The following is a 23,090-nucleotide window of genomic DNA, read 5'->3' as shown; positions in this document are numbered from 1 at the left end:
AAATGTCTTTAATACTTCAACCTATAGTTATATCTCATGTATAACTGTTACGGAGACTCAATACACGCGGGTAATTTCCCAGAAGCCTCCCGGGGATCAGGCTGCTCTCCGCGGGGTGAGATGAGGCTGACGGTCCCGTTAACTACACCTCACGTCTCCCACATCCTCGAGGTAATTATTAAGAAGGCTCAACGTGGACACACTCGCTACAGAATCGTCCCTTAAACAAATGCAGACTTTTGAATTTAAACCGAGCTTAAGCTGTCCACGCGAGTCCACAATTCCAGACCAGAGCGCATATTGAGAAACCGCCCCCCCAGTGGGAGGAGCCGACGGGACGCATGCGGCGACCAGCGAGGACGCAGCCGACCAAATGAGACGCAGCCCCAGTCATAGAGCTGGTGATGGAAAACTGTTCAGACATTTAAATAGATCAGTCTGCTCAAGTTAATAATGTGTCACTTTTAACCCGCAACTTTATAATCACTCAATTGTAGTGAAATAGAAATGTTCGTATGTAACAAAGTGAATTACAGATCGTACGACATCGGCCTTTGTGAAATGTTTTCACCAACAAAGCAAACTATAAGAACGAAAGAAAGAAAGAAAACTACAACAATTTGGGATTTTATTACTTTATAAGGTTTAAAATAATCATTTTGACCCTGCCACCATTCTGCTGCAATAAGAGGAATAGACACAGAGGAAGACGGAGAGCCACACGTCCATCAACACGTCTGCTACGAAACCTTTCAGTGAGCGCAGTACAGCAGCTGGACAATTGATATGTAGAAAATAAAAGTAGGCAAATGTATATTCATTACATTTCATTTACATTGTCAAACTAATTTTCAAAGAAAAGAGGACTTAACTTCCGGCACACAAAGAAAAAATGGCAGTGTTGAAAAATTCTGTCTTTGTAAACCAATTTGAACAAATGAAAAGTTAATACAACAAATGTAATACAACATCAACAGACAAAGGGCATTTTACTCTATGATAGTGTCATTGAAAACAAAGATGTAACTACATTTCATACATAAAGCATAATAATAAAGGGGGAGTACCATCATCAATCATCATCAGAACTAAAGATGATGTGATTCAACATGAAGTACCGAAATATTACCCTCAACTTGGAGCATGTTGGTAGTATACACAGTACACAGATTCTATTGTCTCTCTCACACACAGACACACACACACACAGGCGGTAAGGGGTCCTTAATAGTCTGGGCAGTGTGTTATCAGGGGGGGTGGAGGTGAGGACAGGTGAGTTCTTCTCCCGATGCTGCTACTCTATCTGAGGTCCACATGGCACAGATTAAAGATCTCAGGTTGTGGATCTTCTACACGGATTTTCCCCAAACACCTCTGGGGCGGCTGCAGAATAATGTGACTTCAAAAAGCTCACTATCATTTTCAGTACTCTGTAGCGTTGATCGCATTACCTCTTACCCTGAAAGTAGCTTAGCCCTTTCAGTTGGAGAGCTTTCGCTTTGACAGAAAGAAGCACGGTAGAATAACTTCAAACGAAGTCTCAAGACTAAAGAGGGAATTTTATTTTCCCTCCCATTTTCCATGTTGAGTGAGAATCTACAATCACAGCCTCCTGCTTCACATGCTATTATTATTGGATGGATTTCAGCTACTGTAGTGATGCCAGCCAACCAGGAGTCCAGTTGTTATGATGTGTTCTGATCTAAACAGTCTAAATTACCAGGACCTAAATATGTGGCCTATATAATAGGAGGTCTGTTCTATTGGTTTGCTTTTCATTGTAGCAACATACAACATTCAACAGAATTGTGTCTGCCTTCGTACCAACTCCCGTCCCCTCCGACCCTCTGTCCCCTCCGAGGGACGTTCATGCTCTGACACCAGCACTGGGTCGTCCCACTACTCTCGGGCCTGTAAGCACTTTAAGGCAACCAGCAAAATGCTCGTCGTCTCTTTTTCTCATTGCCGACAGGATGTCTGAACATTTACATCCACTGGATCATGTGACCCGTCAAAGGGACACAAGCAGATGTATGAGTAAATGGTGGTAACTGTGTATCCACACTTGTACCACAGCGGCTCAATAGTAAGACTCCATTTAGGCCCAAATGACCAGGCCTCACTTTGGTCTCTTGTCATTTCACGCAGTCTTAAAAACATACACACACTCGGCCATGTAAAAACACATAAAATCAACAGCTAAAGTACGGAACAACGTTAAATGAAGACTATAGTAAAAGTAACTGGGTAACAGGCCGATGTGTAGTTCATCAGTACCACCACAGGGGGGAGCAACAGCCCCAAACACCCCACCCCCCAGAAACAGTTGGAACAAAGCAAGCACACAGACTTTCCCTCCATCCTTCATGGTTCCATCGCGTCTGTACTACGCACCTGTTAGTGAGTACCATACGCGTTAGTGGAACTCCGCTTCTCTCCTGCGCTACATACGCCACCTTTATCTCTTCCTGCTACGGTGGTCCTGCGTTCCCTCCCCCTCGTCCCTCCCCCACCGCCCCAGCTTCTGTCTCTCTTTGTCCGTTCTCTACCCGTGTTCATTGAAGTGCTCCAACTTCCCCTGTTTCCTCCCTCCCTCCCACAGCAAAGTGAACTGGTTTCTGTTCTGCATTTTAGTACCAACCCATACATACATATATGCACATGTACACACACACATGTATGTATGTGTATATAAAAACGCGTCTTTGTGTGCTGCTCGTTCCTCAATCTGCTGATGTGCTTGCTTTGAAGAGGTTCTGACAGACTGGCCTTGGTAGCTTAGACAGCAGTCATTCAGTCCACATCCTGAAGACTAGAGCTGTGTCTTCTGTGTCCAAATGTCCCCCTGGAGCCCGCTGCGTGCTGGCAGAGTGTGTTCTGTCCCCAACCTCCTCTTCTCCTCCTCCTGTTCATGTCCTTTTGTGGTCTCTTCTACTCCTTCTCCCTTGGGCTCGTCCTGCCCCTCCTCCTCCTCCGCCCTGGTTACCCGTCATTTCACTTCTCCATCAACCTCCTCTGTGATGCCCTGAGCACGGAGCTCTTCCAGGACGTTGTCCAGGTGTCCGGGGTCTGGGAAGCCGTGGCCCGTCAGGTTGGAGCCAAACTCTGTCTTATGGTGGACCTTAAAGAGAGGGGGACAGTTTTAAATACGTGCATTGATCCCAAACTCTGGACACCCATGTTGTGTTGTTGTGTCCGTACCTCGTTCCAGATGACGGTGTCAGACTCTCCAGTGGTGCTCGAAGTCCCCACCGAGAAGATCAACCTACGGTCCCACGCTACCAGGAGCAGTCTCAGTACCTGACGACAGGTAGGGTAAGGTGGTGCTGTTAAAAGGGATCTGAACAAAGGAGATATCTACTGGGGGGAAGTGGGGGGGGGGTTACCTTGCGCCCCCTCTCGCTGTCTGGGAGGTAGCAGTGTCGAGGGAAGCCTCTGGCAGTGAAGGGCTTCCCTGGGCTTGGGTGCTCCGGTCCCTGCAAGGAGAGGGTTGGCAGTAGCACATTAGCAGGAACACGTTGTAGCTACGTGGGGGTGAGCGGTTGTGTGTCCGGCCCTGATGGAGACCCACACTCACAATGTGCTGCATACAAAAGCTGATCATATCTCCGTGTCTGTCATGTCACTGTGAGGATCCACACAGGGGGGAAACTGTTTCCATGACTCATACAGACGCTGTGCGTACCTGAAGGCCTGGCGGTATGTTGTAGATGACGCGGATGCTTTTGCAGTCAGGGTGCCCCGGCAGAGAGTGAGGGATGACGTGGTACTCCATCTTCCCCGCCGGTTGGTTGCCCGTCTTCACGCCGTAGATGGTTTTGCAGGTGGGACACTGAAGGCTGTGAAGAGGGGACACAACTCGTGAGCTGGTTCTCAAAAGCGCCGTGAGGAGTAGCGGCCTCCGTCTCGCACCCACCTGCCGTCCTTGTTGCCATTGTTGTACATGGCCACCAGGCACTGGAAATGGTACTGGTGTCCACACTGTGCGAGTTGCCCGACCGACTCTGCCCGAGACACAGGCCCCACGCCTGGACCCTTGTACCCAGACGGACCCCCCAGTGGCTCCATGCAGATGGTACAGTCCTGGGAGAGAAGAGGAGGGACCGTTGTCGTGGAGGGTTTCATGTGATGCGTCATTTGATTTATATGAGCCTGATGATGATGAGAACAACACACATGAATACTGGTAATACCTCCTCGGGGGGACTTTTTACTTTCTGCAGGTACTTCTTCACCACCTCCTCTGGAGTTTTACCTGCCGACAGCAAGCAGAGGCAAAGTCCAGGTCGTTAACACCACAGACTCACGCTGAAGTACAGGATTATTTCAAAGGCAGGAACAACCAAACTAAATAATAGGTTTTTGTGGCGCGCTGACCCTTGCGAGCCTGTTTCTTGGTAGTCTTCCTGCAGCAGTGGCCAAAGCCTGCCACGGGCTTGACGTCGCTCTTGCTGACAGGCGGGGGGTGCAGCACGAGTTTCGGAGGTCTAGTCAGACACACGGGCAGAGCGGCAGCACTCATCAGGATGCCCGTGATCCCTGAAAAATGAGTCTGGTTAGAAGAGAAAACAAAGGCGGTGCTCTCGGATGTGCTCTGAAAAGCCCAGCGTTAGAGAGACAGAGAGAGAGCGAGAGATTTACCGGCCAGTGCAGGGTGAACCGGGCTGGATCCATTCAGGTTCTTCACTGGGACGGTGGGCACGCTGCAACACAAGACACACACTTTTGTGTACAGTGGACTTCCTACAGCAGCGGAGGGATCAGACAGAACAATGTGCACTTACTTTGAAAAGCTGAGGACTGTCATTTCTACACTACGAGCTCTCGGTGAGGAGACGAGAAGCCGCTTGTCGGTGAGTCCTCTCTCTCTCTCTCTCGACAGTCGCTGTGTGTTTGTGAGAGCTAATCCACCAACAGATGGACCTCATGCAGCTGCTAGCTAGGGATTACATGCCTCGTCACCAAGCCCCTCATCCTCATCATCTACAGTACACTTGATGGTTGGGATCCGTTTAACCTGGGGGTCGTGGTCCTACAGGTGTACGTATACACTGGGAGTTTCTCACTGCAAGTTTATGCAGCTTTAATAGACAACGAATGCTTCCCTCACAGCACTCGTGCACTTTCCCTCATTATGCTCAATAGGAGAGCTAGTAATGTTAGCAGTTAGCCGCACCAACATAAATGAAAGAGTAAAAGAACATTTTTCATCTTGAATTCCTTCATTGATGGTTGGTTGATATGCATGTGAAGTTTTCAGACATGATTCTGGGGAACATCTGTGCAATTGGAACCTAAACTCCTTCATTCCCGACGTGAACCAGTTCTACCAAGAGGCAACACAGAGGAATGAAGGAGTTTAGGTCATTCAAACAGTGTTAACGCCACCAGCAGCGTGAGCGGAGAGACAGGCAGCGTGCTGATGATCGGCTGTTTAGCTTTAACGGGCCCTCGGCCACTGACTAAGCTGCTTTCACTTAACCCAGTGGTCCCCAACCACCGGGCCATTTGGTACCGGGCCGTAATAGAAACCGTTCAGTGTGTCAGGTGGAACATTTATGACAGTGTTGGTCAGTTTGTCTGCTTCACAATCCCATTTTGCTGAGTGAGATGAATAGACTGAAAACTTTTAGACAAGTTTTCCTTTGGTGACAATTTGCGGTTGAAAAACAGTAAACTGCAATACTCGCATCGTATGATTCCCACCTCCATCCAACATCCAATGACAATGCGTGGCTGAACGCGTCTACCCTCACATTCAACCTGCATCACATTTCCATACACGTCCATCAGATTAATCAGATTAGCCTCACTCTGAATTAGCTGCTAACGTATGCAGTCAGAGTAGTTTAAGATCCTAAATATGACGTGGAGGTTTATTTATGACTCCTGTTATTAACATTAATATGCTGATGACGGATGGGAAACACCTCTATTAGATCCAGTCAATGAGTGACAGTGATCACACACACACACACAGCGTTTAGCTGACAATGATTTACAATGAGCAGTCTTGTTTAGGGACACTACAGTCTCCTATTAATACTTAATGTGCTGCTGCCTTGGCAAGGAAGGACTTATAACATGAGGTGGTGAAGACGGGAGACGGATCCTGGATGAGCTACATGAGGCTCCTTCACACACTCTCCAGCTGCCCTACGTAGGTCCTGATTACACACTTCTACACACACAGCTCCTATCCGTGGGAGTGACATTGGATTTGTCCAAGAACAATTAATCTGGTTACCTGTTTTCTAACATTGGTGCACAATCAGAAGAAGAATTATGAAGCTAATAGTAGTTTTTAGCTTCCGTAGCCCTTCATATCTGCAGCACTCCCCCCACCACTGGCTGTAGTCACGACCACCGTAGTTGTGCTCACACTTGTCAGTGGCTTTGGATCGACCACAGGATGTGCAGCTGGGTCTCATGTAGCAACACATGAATCAGAAATCAACTACAAACTACTAAAGTACCACAATTTGGTACAAAATTGTCAACGTTTACATTATTTTGAATTTGTTTTTTAGAACCAGAACATTCAGTTGGTTGTAATTTGCAACTTCCCCACTGGATGTCCCACATCTCACGTGTCTCAGTGTCCTTAAAAGCATCCAATCAAATCTTCACAACATTCTGTTGCACAAAGCGCACACAGCAAGTGGAAGTTAAATCAGTTGTAGACAGTTAATCATCCAGATCAGGATTTTCTGATCATTTTAAGTGAATTAGAATGTTTTAAAAAGTAAAACTATTTAACGTGAATTTACAGTCGACACTTTATAACAAAACCCAAAGATATCAGAGAAGAAGACGTAGAAGAGCATAGAGGCTGGCTCCCCTGCCTGGGGGAGGGGCCTGAATGGCTCTCTTGACCCCCTTCAACCTCAGACCCGCCCCCTCAGCTTCCTCAGCTTTGTCTCCCTCCCTCCCTCCCTCCCCTGCTACTCCCATTCTACAGGCCCAGATGGACATCAGCTGGACTGCTTTAGATGCCAGACAATAACACACTCCCACACATTCTCACACATATATCGTCACAAGCATAAAGCCGCCCCCACGGCCTCACACGACCCTGTGGACACGCACACAAACGCACACAGTGGGAAGCTTTGACAACGTGATTAACCATAAGAACTGCCCTGAGCAGATACACTTTAGTAAGATATTGAGGCCTCCATGCAAAGGTTGGTGGTCTTTAGGGGAGTTCTCAACAATATTCAGAGAGTAGAATTGGAATGTGAAACACAGAAATATCCCAAATAAATAGAACAACAACTCCATGGTTGAGCTGAGCAAAGTATCAACACTGGTCTCTCTGCTTTAGACCCAGAGCCCCCCCCCCCCCCCCCCCCCCCTGGCGCGGTTATGATCATACATAATCATATGATTATTGCAACAGGTCAAAGGAAACACCTAAAGTTCACGGATCCAGGAACCAAAGGCTGGAATTCAAAAGCCTGAAATCTGTTGTAATAACTGATACGATGTTGACAGTTAAACCTGAAGCTGGTCTTCTCCAGGGGGGACCCCTGGAGTCCATGTCCACACTCACACATTAATCGAGCGCTCTCCTTCGGTCTGTTTGGCCTTTCCTTAGGACGTCCACTGTGCTGCCCCCCCCTCTAAACACCAGCTTTCCCCGTACTCCTTCACTGCCTTTGTCCCGTGTCTATAACCCCCCCTGGCTAGAAGGTTAGAAGGAGAGAGACATTGTTCACTGGATCTCCCATTAGTCAATATTTACTGTGTGAGAAGGACAACGTGTGTATTTGTTAAATGCCTTGGGAGCATTGTAGTGTGTGTGTGTGTGTGTGTGTGTGTGTGTGTGTGTGTGTGTGTTCTCGCTCTACTGCTGGCCTGCTTTCTTGGACCAATGTGTGATCAATCTTTGACAGTTTGCTGACTTGTTTCTTTGCCCCCCCCCCCACATTCCCATAGGCCCTGTCTGAGTCTGGGACTGTCTCCACACACACACACACACACACACACACACACACACACACACACACACACACACACACACACAGCTGCATTGTGATTGTCTGGGGATAGAAACAATGCTGACTGGTCTGGTATCATTGTCTAGCCCCCCCCTCATTTGGAATATGCTAGCAGCCCCGGCCAAGTGACCTCCTTTAATGGCGTATCTTCACTCGTCGGGACCATCATGTTTAAAAAAAAGCGGAAAATAAAAAAGTAGAGAAACAAAAGGTGGTTGAGGCCCAGAAGCCGACTAGAGGAAAGTAAAGAATTGGAGGAGAAGACGGCAGAGCGATCAGAGCGAGGGGGAAGGAGAGCCGAGGATCAGCATTGTGCTGCTAATGCGGGCGGCCCAGGCTCGGCTAATCCAACAAAGGTTACCGTGGAGACCAACAATGAGGCAGTGAGGGGCCCCGGCTGCTGAGACGCAACGGGCGAGGAGGGAGGAGAGGAGCCAGGGAAGGAGAGGAGGGGCAGCTAACTCGGGTGGATCACCAAAATCACTGTAATGTAACGTACATACATACTGGAGGCAGGAGCCTGACATAGAAGGAACGGGGGGGGCGGATGCTGGTGGGAAATAGTTTGTTGTCTAGACGACGTGTTTTTCTATGAACGCCATCATCCACACGATGTGAGCCGAGTGTGTGTGTGTGTAAATAAGGAAGGGACATAGGAACACGGTATAGACCTGTGCAAAGTGCCCTTATATGACTTTTGATGTGATAGAAAATGAAACCGTCAAGACCTTCTTGGGGGGGCACTTGGTAGAGGGAAACACTGCAGCAGGTCTCCCGTGAGGACAGAGAAGAATGTGGCTCTGTTAGAATGGTCCTTTTTGCTTGGGAAGCTTCCCAACCGAGTGAAATGACCCACGAGTACTTAAGCGGCCACCATGAAAAGAGCTGTTTGAATTCTCCAAAAACTAAAGAAAGGAGCTTCAATGCTTCCTTACTTAGCTTCCTCAGAGGAAGGAAAAGTGGTTATGAGTAGACGTTTTTTTTCAAATCCAGCCTGTGTAGTAAATCCTTATCATTACCGTGATCACATGACACCATCCACAGCTGCTGGTGGACCTGTGTGCTGTGGACGGGTTTGACCACAGAGGACTTTAATGAGTATTATAATAATACTATTACCCCTCCCCTTGGGCTTTCCTCCTCATGTGGTACGACAGGGATTTGATAAAAAAGACATTTCCAACAGGAATTAGTTAAAAATGTCACAGCGAGTGAGTCATAACAACACTAACAAGCACAACACCTTCAGATGGGCGTCACAAGGCGTGTTTGCTTCACAGGTCGCGTGAGGTGAGCCTCTGTTTGTTTGTGTTCCTGTGCTTTGGATCGAACTTGTGTGGCGTCCACAGCCGGACGTCTGCTGCTCATCATAGAGTCCAGGACTCTAAAGCGCACGTGCTTCAGCTACTGGTGTTAGTGTGCGTGTACGTCTGTTCTATCGACTCACCCTGATGCAATGAGCGCTCTGGACTGAGCCATCGCAATCCTCTGTAGCGCTGGTCTGCTCAGCCCGGCTAAGCTGGATCTCTGTGGCAACGGGGCGTGGCACGCGGTTCCCGCGGATGGCACCGAGTGCTGCGGCTTCATCACCATTGGCGACGGAGATGGCACTGGAGAGGGGGGCGTGGTCACGCTGCTGGCCGGCGTAACCAATGTGGCGGTCGGCACCGGTTCGTTGGCCGAGGAGGAGGAGGAGCGCTTGGCGGGAACTGACGGAGGGATCAGGTTGGGTTTGGATGACGGAGGCTGAGGAGGCGGGAGGGACGGAGGAGGCGGCCTATTGGAGGAGATACCCAGAGAGGAGGTGCCCGCGGTGAGGGCGGCTAGCGACTGGGCAAAGAGCTGGGCGTTCCTTCTCGGAGAGGAGATGTTCCTGGAGATGGCGAGGCCGTGCGGCAGCGTCTGAAAGTAGTTGGCGTTTGAGTTCTGCTGCTGCCCTCGACCCAGCGTGGCGGATTTAGACGGACTCAGAGCTTTAGAGGAGTCCGGTGCAAAGTTCTTGGGCCGCTGCATGGTTAGCGAGCGTCTGCCCATAGTCTGTATCCCTGCTCCTCCTGTGTTGGTCTTCACGCTGAAGACCAGCATGCACTGCGGGCAGGAACACGCCTGGGACAGTCCAGGAGTTTGGACGCCCCCGTTGGGGGGGGTGGAGCCTCCAATCCCCATGCTTACCCCAGAAACCCCGACGCCGAGCAGGGCTCCTGTTAAGCCTCCACCGACAGCGCCTCCTTTGGGTATTGGGAGGGCGCCGGACACGAGGGGGTAGGACATGTCAGCGCGCCTCTGCAGCCTGCGACACCTCTGGCTCTGTCTGTTCACCTGCAGGGACATGAAAGACGTTTCCATTACCAGTCAAACGCTACGCATCTTAATAGCATGAGCCTATTTGGCTACGGGTGTCTCTTTAGTGACACCGGTCCCACGGTAACAAAGAGACGGGATCAAGCCGAAGGTAAAGACAGTTGTGTTTAGCAACGTGACTCTCCCATCATAAGAAAGTCGTTACCATCAGTGAGTGAGATGCAGACACAAAAAACGGTCCCAGAGTTACTTGTGCAAAGAAGAAGGAAACATTCATGCAAAGGATTCAAACACACCTGTGTCATGTTCTGAAAATCAATGAGGTAGCAGAAGCCGATGGGCGTCAGGTCGAGGCAGGGCTGCTGCCGGCTGTGGGCGTTCTCGATGGCGATGGCCACCTCCATGTCGTAGGCCGTCCACGTCCCCGCGTCGTTCTCCCACTCCCACTGCCAGCCCTGACCGGGGGCCGAGGACGGGTCATAAAAACTCCTCCGCACCGGACGGATGGTTCCTGAAAGAAGAAACAGGCACGACGGTTAAAAATGTGAGGCGGTTAATGAACTCGCCCCAACGAGCTTCTGCACCAGGTGAACAACAGAGCAGCAGCAGCAGGGAGGGGGGGGTCACATTGATGCTCCCAGGTATATATATATATGTATATATAACACTCAGTATATAGATAGTATAATGTGAACTCGACCTGTCGCGATAATCAATATATACACTTATTAGAACGTCACCAACATTTCAGACAATGGCGCTGCCTCTGTCCTCGTCAAAAGACTTTTAGAGACAATAGACGGGTCTATGTAGGACAACGTTAGGCCTTATAAGAACTACATGGTGAATACTCCAGGAGGCACACAAGGGGTCACCCTGAGGACAGACTGGGTGTGTCGTTCTGTTTCTAAAGAGGGGGATGAGCTTGGTTGTGCTCTAACTTTTATAATAGTCGTGAAAACCGACGTATAAAAAGACGGCAGGAGGAGGATTCCTGAATCAACAAAGCACAAACTACCCCGGTCTGCAGGGGTAACAGGCCAGTCAGTCCATGCCAGGACAACAACACAAACACCGGGTGTGTGTGTTTGAGGGTAAGTGAGAGAATAGTACAAAGATGTGATATTGGTACAGTAGCATTGCTACAAAGACATCAAAAAGACAGCGTTGAATGTTTGGAGAGGACGGAGTCAGAGGCAATTTTCCATATTCATTTTAATATCAAAATTAAATCTTTTTCGTAGTTTCATCTTCAGAGAACTGGTTGATCCGATGTGGGAACAGCTGAGAAGCTGCTTTTAATAAAAGAAATAAGTTACGGCATTATGACAAGGACGCGTGTGCGGGGTCAGAGAGAAGCCGTGTAATCACCGAGAGGACAACCTGCCTTTGTCCCCGAGTATGACATCATCACCTGGGATCAGGACGTGTGTTACGTGTGTGTAACCAGCCTTGATGGATAATCAACAGAGAGGGACTGCAGACAAACCTTTGACCGGGTCCAAACTGTATGTGACCTTCATGGAGTCAGCACCATGCAGGAATCAATGTCTTAATGAGACAAACTGTTCCTGAGTCCGCAGTTGGTTGGATGTTTAGTCTGTAATTCTAGCAGAAACATGCATAGTAATTAAAGCATGCTCATTTTCACGTTCATGCTTCTATAGAAGCAAAGACCGTCTGCTGGGTCTCAACACCAGACCGGTGGACCAGAGTGGTCACATGAGTGCAACCCCTGCAACGTCCTGAGCAACACTCCTCCACCTGACAGAAGGGCAGCAAGACAAGCATCACAGACACGGGACACTTTCTCTGTACTGCGACAATCACAGGCCACACACAAACTGTAATGTGTGCATGGACCTGTTGGTCCCGACATCCCTCGGTGCCCCGCGTCTGCCAAGTCAATAAGACTCAGACACGGGGAGCTAAAGCGCGTTGGGGCTCGGACAAACACTTGAGCATGAATCAGTCCAGGTGTAGCACACGTTGGCCTGGGTGTAGCGCACATTATCCAGGGTGTTGCACATGTTGGCCTGGGTGTAGCCTGGGTGTTACACACAGCACCATCATTGCTGCACCCTCAGGGCACCGCCCCCCCGAGTGCAGGCATGTAACGGTCTAAAGCCACCGGAGAAGAAAGAGAGCATGACCCACCAAGCTGAAGCTGCTGTTGTGTTTGAGGAGGAGCTAAAAGCAAACAAGGGATATGTGTGTGTGTGTGAGAATAATAAAAGGGCACCATTGAGAAACATTAAAGGGGTTGAAATGCGTGAGCGGGGGAGGGGGGGAGAAGAGGCCTGAGGCAGGTGGAGCAAGAGACCGGCCATCTGGTCCTCAGTGTTCTCTACCACCAAGGCCTCCCTTATACACACACACACACGCGCCAGAGTGTGCTCACCTGTGCGTGCACATGTCTGTGTCTGTGTGTGTGTATTGGACACGAAGGCGTCCATGGAACCCTGGACCGCAGTGAGCCCGTCCTTCCTCGTCCTCCGTCCATCTCGGCTGCCACTCACACAGATGTGTGGGACACGTTGGTGTCATTTTGAAGTGCTGCATGTGTGCCGTAAAAGGACGGACATGTCTCCTGTGGACCGCAGTGAAACCTGCCGCGATGAGGGAATGCCTCCTCACCTGGAGTCTCCGACACCCTCCAGCACAGGCTCCCTTCTTCTATTTGAGTTGTGTTCATCACTTCCCCTCTTGTTATCACACCCTCATTTGTGTGATTTCATCTCTTCTCCTTCCGTGTTCTCTTTCTAACATGTTTCCTCTCCCCATGCAGCTCATGAACATACTCATGGTGTTCTGTCGGAAACAGATCATCCTAAATAGAACGACAATTCTATTTCTAATCTTTGTACTATTATTAAAGAAGAGTCCATCTCGCTCTATCACTCTGGGAGACACACACACACACATTCTCTGGCACTAATTTGCTCTTTAGCAGCATCTCGTCTCTTGGACCCTGTAAACCCCATCACATGGGAGTCCTCCGCCACAGGCCATCCACCGTGTGACCAGGCTGGTGTGCTTCCAGGGCGGGGCTCTGAGGCCAGGCTGTCCAGAACCACAGTGATGTGAATATGTACTGATGTGCTCACAGGCTGTGTGCTGCAGTTACTTTAAGCTGTCTCGTCCTGTCTTCATCTCCTCCCTCTCCGCTGTTTGACTTTCGCTTCACCTCCCGTCAGCTCTCTCTCCACCTTTGTCTCTCCTTGAAAGACTCCAGTCCCCTGAGTTTTGGGTTCAGAGTCCATTTTCAGCTTTACAGTGTAATTGAGACACGCAGAGAGGAGGGGAGCGAAGGTACAAAGAGATCGATCGGACAAAAGAAGACGCACTTTGACTTTGCAGTCAAAGTGCGTCCTACAGGAAGTACTGCATTTGCAATGGCAAGCATGAATTACAATAGTACCTGTTGTACACAATTCCTCCATGAAGGGTTGACAGGTAATTAATACAGATTTGAATGACACGTCTCTATAGATCAGCAGGCATCCGTGCCAGCGATCTGCATGTCATCTGAGTGAGATGATTCACGACGTCATGCAAACAGCAGACGCAGCTTCCAGGAGACACGTGGATCCACGTCGTCTGGACAAAGCGCCCGACGTTTCATCACCAGTGCTTATTATTATTATTATTATTAATGTATTATTTGTATATATAGTTAACGCTTTCCGTGGGGGGAGACCCCCGTCGAACCCTTTCCTGCCCCTTCCTCCACCAGGACCCTAACACCCGTGGGGCATTTTGGGGGTCTGAGAATGTGTCTCCTTTAACAGGACCAGCTGGAACGAGAGGAGTCACATGACACCAGAAAGAAGGGGGGGGGGGGGGCTTTGCTTCTTTCCATTGTCTCCTGCTTCAGGCTAAACTAATGCAGGAAATCTCATAGTACACAAATATGGGATTATATAAACAAATTATATATAAATACGCAGATAACAATGTTATCCATCAGGTGTTCAACAAGACATCGGTTAAACGGGTGAAGGAAATATTAAAACAAAAATATCCCCCAGTGCCATGTTGGGGCAAGTGAAGAGAGCAAGTGAAGCAGCAATGCTAACCACACGCTAACAACACAAAGCTTTGATTGATGCAGATGTTGAGTGGCCGTCTCCCTCTCGTCTGTGCTCAGCGTTGTGAATGCGATCATCTCAACATTAACATTGAAGAATAAAGACGATGAGGCAGGCGTGTGACACCTCAAAAGCCCTGAGAGATGAAAAACAACTTCTCCGACCCGAGGTTGGACCCCACACAACATCCTGTCCCCACACAACATCCTGCCCCCACAGTGGGCTGAACACATTGAATCATGTGGATAAAGGTTGATGAGGACATCGGACATAAGGTGTTCCCTGTACACTGTCTTCAGTCAATATTTGGTTATCAGGGTCCACCAATGACTGCTCCCTTCTTTCTTCTCCGTCCGTCCTCCTTCCCTCCATCTCCTCCTTTAGTAAACAAGCGCCCCTCCTCCAAGGTCTGCACCTCCTGTGTGATGGATAACTCACATCTGTTCGACAACATCCAACAATGGTGACGGAGCGAAAGACGGAGAGAATACAGACTCCCATAATTATCTCACTCCTTCTGCAACCACCACTCCCAGTCAGTGCCCCCCCCACACACTGCACAAACACACTCCTATCGGTCTATCTCATGTCAAAGCCAAAACTAAAAAGGCTCTTGGGACTTGTGCCTATTGACCAAACTAAACACTTGTCCTAGAGAGATGACGAGGAAGGGGGAGAGGGTGACAGACGGGAGGGGGAGAGAGGGAGAGGTGGGGGAGTGGACAGCTCAAGTGAACTCTCTGCTCATTGGGCCTTTAAATATTCCATTCTTCCCAAAGAATCAAGGTCTCTCTCTGTTTCTACGTGTCAGGAGTGTGCAGCTGCTATGTGTGTGTGTGTGTGTGTGTGTGTGTGTGTGTGTGTGTGTGTGTGTGTGTGTGTGTGTGTGTGTGTGTGTGTGTGTGTGTGTGTGTGTCTGTGGATGTGCACGAGAGGGTAAGAGCTAAAGAATGCAGCTAACTCTGTGGTGCGATGGTGATTTGCAGCTGCTCCTCACTATCATATTGTTGAATGAACCCAACTCTCTCTCTCTCTCTCAGACAGATGTTCCACTCTTAACTTTGAAAAGGAGCTGAGTATTAAAATGAAATTAATCGATCGGTTAAATGCATTACACGTTTAACGGATTCCTTAAAGTTACTCTGAATGTGATGCAGCGAGGTGTCGATGACCCTTGATTAGATTTACGTAACAAGAAGTGAAACTAATTAATTTTGCTTCCAGAAGAGGATCTGTGTCTTATTTTGGTAGAAATGTCTGCACATTTGGAACACAACATGGGGGTGCAATCAAAGAATTCCTGCGCTAATAACCATGTCGTCAATGTTAACACAAAGGTGGATATACCTGATATTGGGTTATCTGAAATCTCCACAGCAGGATCGCGAATCTTAAACAATGTTCTGCATTTCTTATAGAGGACCAAGCAGAACGGAGGCCTTCTATAGAGCCACACAGTATCTACCAGTGGGGGGTTTGGGGGTCAACAAGGACCTGAGGAATACATGCTGGGTAACAATCAGCAGTGTGCGTGGAGGTGCCACAGCTTACCTGTGTCCTGCCTGAACTGGTGCATGGACTGAAGATCTATGATGTACGGCGAGAGCCGGCTTTCCACCTTGCCGAGGACCACGCTCCCTCCGCGGGGGTCGCTGCTCCGGATGGCCGCCTCGATCTGGTGGGAGACAGCGGGGCCGTAGGGCCGCCACCGCCCGTGTTCGTTCAGCCATTCCCAGACCACCACGACGGAGGCCAGGAGCATGTTGTTACTGTCGGCCCTGGAGAGGAAATGACGGGTAAAACGGCAGGAAAATACGCACTTAAGAACCCGAAATGAAGCCTGCCTGCTCGAGGCAGCGGCCGAGCACACAAGGCTGCATACTTATGGAGCCGTATCGGTGTATAACAAGCCCTCCGTGGTGGTATTCCTCATAATGAATCAATACAGGCTGCCCCCCCCCCCCCCCCCCCCCGCTAAGCTAAAAACAAAGCCCTTTTTTTAGTTTCTTACATGGAGCGACAGCTGAAACCCGACCAGGCGACACATTCTTCTGCGTGGAGCCGACGGAGAAGACGACGAATCCCCGCGCGCTGTGCTTCTTCTCCGCGGAGCTCGCGCAGCACAGAGCGGCCTGCGCGCTCGTCCCCGCTGCACGCGCACCGACCGCTTATCCCGCGTCAACTCCCGACTCGGCCGTTCGACGTCGACGGTGGGAGAAACCTCCTCTTTGTTTGGGGAAAAATAAAATATCCCAAATACGACTCGCCCTTTATGGGACCAGAGACGGGAGCGGCCTCGGCAGGGCGCGCGCGGCAGCGGCTCGAGTGTGCGCTTTTCTGCGGTACTTCGGGGCGTAGCGTACCGGGAATGTTGAGAAAGTAGTGGCTTCCAACTGCGCAACCTCAGTAGGAGCCCGGAACGGGTCACATCGGAACAGGTCCGACCGGGTCGCCGTCCACCACACGGTTCTTCTACCAGGCGATGTTTAAACGTGCCGCAGCTATTATATACATATATGAATACACGTGGATGTATTTATCTCTTCCACCACCGCGTAGAGGCGGAACAGGACCGGAATCGAACACTCACTTGTTGATAAGTATTTCTGGGTCCACTCTCCTAGACCGGGACACTCAGAACAAACCCCCCCCAGATCGCCACAGAGCCTTTCGTGAATTAAATGGACTCCACCACGGTTCTTTCCTTCTGGCCCTCCGCAAAGCCACTACAATCCTATGAAATACAGAACAAACAGAGAACCCGGATTACCTCTAATAGTTTGGGGGGCAGGAGACGGTTTGTCCATGATGCGTAGAAACGAAGTCTGCCATGTTTCTCGTTATCCGCTCGCGTCCATCGTTGCCTCGCCGTGGGGGAACTTGGTGTGAGGCTCCAGCAGCCGGCTCGCGCCCCTCACCACGCCGCGCAATCCTCGCGGGGATTGGTGGGCGACGACCAATACAAAGACGGAGACCCACAACTTCGATTAATGTGGCTTGGTTTTACATACTGGACAACGTCTCGTCTTTGTGTCTCCGCGCTGTGAAAAAACTGATCATTGTGAACTCGTGAAGGTAAAATATGATGGTTTTACTTTATGCTCCAAATCTCAGTGGTTTTGTTTTTCTTTTCCTTTCCTTCGGTGTCGTCCGGTGGGGGAGCACTCGGTCGGCTCTTTGTGGTCACTTGTCACTTGCTGCCACCTGCTGAATAAATGTGATACTCCAAAAACGATCCCAATGTGTTTTTGATGCAGGCCGCACCCGAATACATGAAACGGTCCGTATGTGAAGGAATATTATAAATCCATTGATTGTAGTAAAATGCAAGTATTCTATTAACTTTCTTAGTACAAGTCCTATATCTGATAGAAAGAATAACAGGTTGATATTTATATTTGTCTGACAACCATCACCATCGACGCGGGCTCCATAGCTCAGGGGTTAGAGCACTGGTCTTGTAAACCAGGGGTCGCGAGTTCAAATCTCGCTGGGGCCTAACATCGTTTTTTCTTCTTTTCTACAGTAACTTCTACATGAGTGTGGTGGAAATCTTCAGTTTCTAAACAAGCGGCTTAAAAATGTTTTTAACATTATACGGTCCGTGCATGAAATAAAAATAATCTCACGTGGTAAGATTAAAAATGTCAGTTTTCACTACAGCCTGTTCATCCTGCTGCGTCTGGAAAGATGTACAGAGGTTTAAGCTACATTATCAGACTTTCTCTGGGTCCAAATAAAATATATATTTTTCATATTCTATTATATTTCAAAAAGCTTTTTTGACCGATACAAAATCTTGGTTCTGCCTAATTGCGCTTTATTATAAATTAAAATACATGCTGATGCTGTTAGTTTGTTCTTCTACAAAAGAGGTGCCAAACCTGAACGCATTCTTCTCATCTTCTAAAAAGACAGACTTTATCTGTGGTATACAACTGCTTGTTTCAGCTCTATTTCTCCCTGATTACATCATTGTTTAGGATTCGGATCATATTCATCACTTAGATTGTTTATCGTTTTGTGTCTCCATTCCAGATGTTAGTGGGTACGTTTACTCCAAAGAGGTGTTCTTTGTCTTCTTGGTGGAGCTTCACTACTTTTAGTCTGTGAATATGAGACATCCTGGCTTCAAACTACCCTCGGGAAGAATTAATATTCAAGAGCCCATTCTTTGTTAAAGTCTCTAGTTAGGATGTTCTTTCTTTTCTCTTTTTGGAGAACGTCACGTGAAGTAACATTTCACTCAAATATGTAAATACAAATGTATCTCCTTCAATCTAATCTACCCTCTCTCCCGTGTGTGTACGTCTCACTCGAGCCCGGAAGCTTGTTGGAATACACATATCTGATTGGCTGAGTAGCATCACGTGGTATGATATACAAGGTATGTGATTGGTCGGTGTGTTTCCTCGGCCGCAAAGGCTTGACAAACTGCGAGGGGAACTATTGCAGGTACACGATAGGAACAAATAGATATATGGATCAACAATACATATTTTCTACCTTTTTAATATTATTAAATATCCCATAATTCCTTCGATTTTTTTGCATTTGTGATTGCTGACATGATTTCCTCAATCTTATACGGGCTCCCCCAAATGTGCTTTACTAATAAGTTCACTTCAACGATTTTCCTGAAGACCAGAGACTATACTTGGAAGCTGCAAACCCTTACATTTTTGCACAAATATAGACACTTTCTTAGCTAGATATTCAAAATAATTGCCTTTATTTCAAGAAGACAAGTTCTGCACATTTCTGTTTTTCAAAAGCTTTAATTACCTTTTAAACCTTGTCTGTGAAAAAAGGAGTTCATTAAGATGTCCTAATCGTACTGGAAGCATACAAACAATACCAGTAGCAGTAACTCACTATGTGAGAGGCAAAAGTCAGTCAGAATGTCTTTTAAAAAATGATGCTCCATTAAATTCCAATTGAGAGCATCTAGACACAGTGGCATGATTTTACTCCTATAGTGTGTATATTTGGTGTCAGTTTCTGTTCTGGTTGTACTGAAGTCAAGTGCAAATGTGCACATGGACGGACATGATGCACAGCATCGTTATACAAGTGCAGTCCCTGTTTGGCTGCGTTCAATTTATTTCTGTCAGGGAGAGACTATCGCCTCCCATTTGGGTCAAATCATTGTAGATCATCACAGGTCAGAAATCACAGGTATCCTAGAGATCGTCAAGGTGAAGCTCCATCCACCCTGCGTGCTGGATTCATGGCGCTGTTAGACGTCCTTAGTGACAGGTGAGCATTTCCTGGAGTGAAAATGCTCTGCTCCGTTGGCGGCTGTTAGCTTTTTGGCGCCTGTGAGCAGTGGTGGTCGTGTTGCCGGGGGCCTTGTTTGACTTGCTTTTGCAGTGGGTGATGCAAACAGCCAGCACCATCAGCAGCAGCCCAAACCCCACACCCACACTGTACCAGTGGGGAAAGAGGAACCAAGAGGAACCTGGAGAGGAAACTGAGAAGATGCAGAGAGAAAATCAAGCTGAGGCTAGAATCAGAATGACTAGAGAAGCACACTTTTCCAAAAAGCAGTGGCTCTGTATCTTCTCTAGTTATCCTTGGCCCAGCTTGAAGGGTGAGCTGTGACACCACACATCACCTATTTGCATTCAAATTGTTGCATTTCTGTTTCTTATGATGGAGACCGGCTGCCGGGCACAGACATCTGCAGCGTGGAGAGAACGCCGACAAACAGTGGTGCATCCAGGCTTTCTCTTACCTTGAAGTGTGGTTCCTCTCCCGACTATGAAATGTGAGTCCACATTGGCAACACAATAGTACAGGCCCAGGTCTCTCTCCTCCACAACAATGATCCTCAACGCCAGAGATCTGTTCATCAAAACCACAGAGAAACGAGGGCTGAGCCGAAACCCTGCGGAAAAAAAGTTATCGTCTGTTGAAACCAGTTTAAATATTATTCCATTTTCTGCCATTAGAACTGGCAAAGGAAGCAGCAGATACACTCGACCTCTGCATCTCATGAGGAGTCAGGGGATGAGCTATGATGTATGCAAACCTTTCCACATGAGTTGAAACAGCATTTAGATCATGCACTACCTTGTGTTGCTTCTCCATCTCTGAGACTGGCGCAGAGGACCACAGTGGGGGTGAGATGAGGGTTGTGCTTTAGCCATGTTGTGTGGTAAAGGTAGGAGATGTTACAGCCCAGAGTGATGTTTGACTCGTACTGGACATGTCGGACCTCAGCAGCGGGCACAGAAGGCATCCAAAAAGCAAGCATGTTGATAACCCCTATGGAGTGGAGCACAAGGACAGCAAGTTCACCAAAGCATGTTAGCGTGGTGACATTAACACTCCCCGCCTGAGTATTCAAAGTTAAGTTCATTAACATGTTCAGAAACTTATTATTAAAAACCCAGGCCTTTCATCAAAGCGTTTTCTTTTATACTTTTACGTTTCACTGTATTACAGCTGAATTTCACCAATTGTAGCCCACACATATTTTTTTGTCTTCCCCCATGTTTTGTTAAGTTGTAATATTTTTGTTCAATATAATGAAACAATTACTATTATGACATTATCCTCCCGTTGCTCCTATTTTACATTGACAAATCTGTTCCGTCCAGAGTAGAAACCGGACCCCCCCCCCCACCGTTCTTTAGGTGGAGAGTGAATTTTCCTCACCTATGAGTCAAAGGAAGTAACTTCCAGTTATTCCTTCTACATGAGAGCACCCCGGGGGGCATTCACTACTCACCAAGGACCATGGTTGTAATCCAGTGGGACTTCATCTCTTTGTATCGTTGTTTATCGCTGCGTTCACCTGCTCTTCGTGTTTATGACGTTATGTTACTTCCGCTTCTCTGCAAAACCACTATTTCCACGGAAGAACCACACTGTGGGCGTGTGTGTGTGTGTGTGTGCGTGTGTCCTCTTTCCTTTTAGTGCCAGAGCATTTATTTAAGCCTCACACATTTGGACTACAATGAGCTGAAATCTCTAACAATACGTTTAGATCCTGTATTCTGTGTTGTCTATGTAATTGTGTTGGGAAAACTAATAAAAAAACAAAATGAGTCAATATTACTCAACATGAGTCAATATTCCTAGTAGACTTGATGCATGACGGTGACAGTTAGCTCCAGCTTGACCTTTTACCTTTACTGCATGTCCATCCATCCATCTTCAACCGCTTATCCGGGGTCGGGTCGCGGGGGCAACAGCTCCAGCAGGGGCCCCAAACTTCCCTTTCCCGGGCCACATCTACCAGCTCTGACTGGGGGATCCCAAGGCGTTCCCAGGCCAGTGCAGAGATATAATCTCTCCACCTAGTCCTGGGTCTTCCCCGGGGCCTCTTCCCAGCTGGCCTTGCCTGAAACACCTCCCTAGGGAGGCGCCCAGGGGGCATCCTCACCAGATGCCCAAACCACCTCAACTGGCTCCTTTCGACGCAAAGGAGCAGCGGCTCTACTCCGAGCTCCTCGTGAATGGCTGAGCTTCTCACCCTATCCCTAAGGGAGACGCAAGCCACTCTCCTGAGGAAACCCATTTCGGCCGCTTGTACCCGTGACCTAGTTCTTTCGGTCATGACCCATCCTTCATGACCATAGGTGAGGGTAGGAACGAAGATTGACCGGTAGATCGAGAGCTTTGCCTTCCGGCTCAGCTCTCTTTTCGTCACAACGGTGCGGTAAAGCGAGTGCAATACCGCCCCCGCTGCTCCAATTCTCCGGCCAAACTCACACTCCATCTTCCCCTCACTCGTGAACAAGACCCCGAGGTACTTGAACTCCTTCACTTGGGGTAAGGACACATTCCCTACCTGGAGTAGGCAATCCATCGGTTTCCTGCTGAGAACCATGGCCTCAGATTTAGAGGTGCTAATCCTCATCCCGACCGCTTCACTCTCGACTGCGAAACGCTCCAGTGAGAGTTGGAGGTCACAGACGGAAGATGCCATCAGGACCACATCATCTGCAAAAAGCAGCGATGAGATCCGCAGCCCCCCGAACTGTAGACCCTCCTCCCCCCGACTACGCCTCGATATCCTGTCCATGAAGACCACAAACAAGATTGGTGACAAGGCGCAGCCCTGGCGAAGGCCAACCCCCACCGGAAACGCCTTCGACTTACTGCCGAGCACCCGAACACAGCTCTCGCTTTGGGCGTACAAGGATTGGATGGCCCCAAGCAAGGACCCCCTCACCCCGTACTCCCGCAGCACCTCCCACAGCATCTCTCGGGGGACCCGGTCATACGCCTTCTCCAAGTCCACAAAACACATGTAGACTGGTTGAGCATACTCCCAAGCCCCCTCTATGATCCTGGAAAGAGTGAAGAGCTGGTCCGTTGTTCCACGACCAGGACGAAAACCGCATTGTTCCTCTTCAATCCTTGGTTCGACTATCGGCCGAACCCTCCTTTCCAGCACCTTAGAGTAGACTTTACCCGGGAGGCTGAGTAGTGTGATACCCCTGTAATTGGCACACACTCTCTGGTCCCCCTTTTTGAAGAGGGGTACCACCACCCCGATCTGCCACTCTTTTGGCACTGTCCCAGACTTCCACGCAATGTTGAAGAGGCGTGTCATCCAAGACAACCCCCCAACACCCATTGCTTTTAGCATCTCTGGACGGATCTCCTCAATCCCCGGGGCTTTGCCACTGCGGAGTTGTTTGACTACCTCAGTGACTTCCACCAGGCTAATTGACGATGA

The 23,090-nt window shown here is 48.7% G+C and overlaps 2 protein-coding genes and 1 non-coding gene across 5 annotated transcripts; 1 reads left to right on the top strand and 2 right to left on the bottom strand.

Moving 5' to 3' along the window:
* Nucleotides 1-619: 619 nt before the first annotated feature.
* On the bottom strand, nucleotides 620-17,595 carry LOC120825190 (E3 ubiquitin-protein ligase DTX4). Of its 2 annotated transcripts, none has more exons than XM_040186660.2 (12): nucleotides 17,166-17,595; nucleotides 15,947-16,173; nucleotides 10,601-10,815; nucleotides 9,451-10,322; nucleotides 4,642-4,703; nucleotides 4,378-4,539; nucleotides 4,194-4,255; nucleotides 3,917-4,083; nucleotides 3,686-3,839; nucleotides 3,387-3,476; nucleotides 3,202-3,300; nucleotides 620-3,121 (listed from the first exon to the last, which is right to left on the bottom strand). In XM_040186660.2, the coding sequence occupies exons 2-12, from the start codon at nucleotides 16,155-16,157 to the stop codon at nucleotides 2,990-2,992; spliced, it is 2,226 nt and encodes a 741-aa protein (XP_040042594.2). In that variant the 5' UTR covers nucleotides 16,158-16,173; nucleotides 17,166-17,595; the 3' UTR covers nucleotides 620-2,989. The 2 variants fall into 2 exon arrangements, with proteins under 2 accessions (XP_040042594.2, XP_040042593.2); XM_040186659.2 differs by lacking the exon at nucleotides 17,166-17,595 and adding an exon at nucleotides 16,407-17,039.
* Nucleotides 17,596-17,821: 226 nt separating this feature from the next.
* trnat-ugu (transfer RNA threonine (anticodon UGU)) lies at nucleotides 17,822-17,894 on the top strand. The gene has a single exon. It is a non-coding gene; the product is annotated as a tRNA-Thr (tRNA).
* Nucleotides 17,895-19,153: 1,259 nt separating this feature from the next.
* Nucleotides 19,154-21,275, bottom strand: LOC120825191 (uncharacterized). 2 transcript variants are annotated; one of them, XM_040186662.2, is made up of 4 exons: nucleotides 21,132-21,275; nucleotides 20,471-20,665; nucleotides 20,133-20,285; nucleotides 19,154-19,868 (listed from the first exon to the last, which is right to left on the bottom strand). In XM_040186662.2, exons 1-4 carry the CDS (start codon nucleotides 21,163-21,165, stop codon nucleotides 19,645-19,647), a joined length of 606 nt encoding a protein of 201 aa, XP_040042596.1. In that variant the 5' UTR covers nucleotides 21,166-21,275; the 3' UTR covers nucleotides 19,154-19,644. The 2 variants fall into 2 exon arrangements, with proteins under 2 accessions (XP_040042596.1, XP_077936284.1); XM_078080158.1 differs by having other exon boundaries at nucleotides 21,059-21,198.
* Between the last annotated feature and the right edge of the window lie 1,815 nt (nucleotides 21,276-23,090).

Source organism: Gasterosteus aculeatus, chromosome 9 (genome assembly GCF_964276395.1).
Source record: "Gasterosteus aculeatus chromosome 9, fGasAcu3.hap1.1, whole genome shotgun sequence".
Classification (NCBI taxonomy): Eukaryota; Metazoa; Chordata; class Actinopteri; order Perciformes; family Gasterosteidae; genus Gasterosteus; species Gasterosteus aculeatus.
This window is presented reverse-complemented; position numbering and strand designations above follow the sequence as displayed.

Bases quoted from the DNA above. Each gene is read 5' to 3' on its own strand.
- LOC120825191 (XM_040186662.2), bottom strand. From the start codon at position 21,165: ATGAAGTCCCACTGGATTACAACCATGGTCCTTG. The intron at 20,286-20,470 runs GTAGTGCATGAT...TTTTTTCCGCAG, and splicing joins AGATGGAGAAGCAACACAAG to GGTTTCGGCTCAGCCCTCGT. The intron at 19,869-20,132 runs GTAAGAGAAAGC...GCATCTTCTCAG, and splicing joins GAGAGGAACCACACTTCAAG to TTTCCTCTCCAGGTTCCTCT.
- LOC120825190 (XM_040186659.2), bottom strand. The intron at 10,323-10,600 runs GTGTGTTTGAAT...ATGTCCCTGCAG, and splicing joins ATTTTCAGAACATGACACAG to GTGAACAGACAGAGCCAGAG. The intron at 3,840-3,916 runs GTGGGTGCGAGA...CCCTCTTCACAG, and splicing joins AATGGCAACAAGGACGGCAG to CCTTCAGTGTCCCACCTGCA.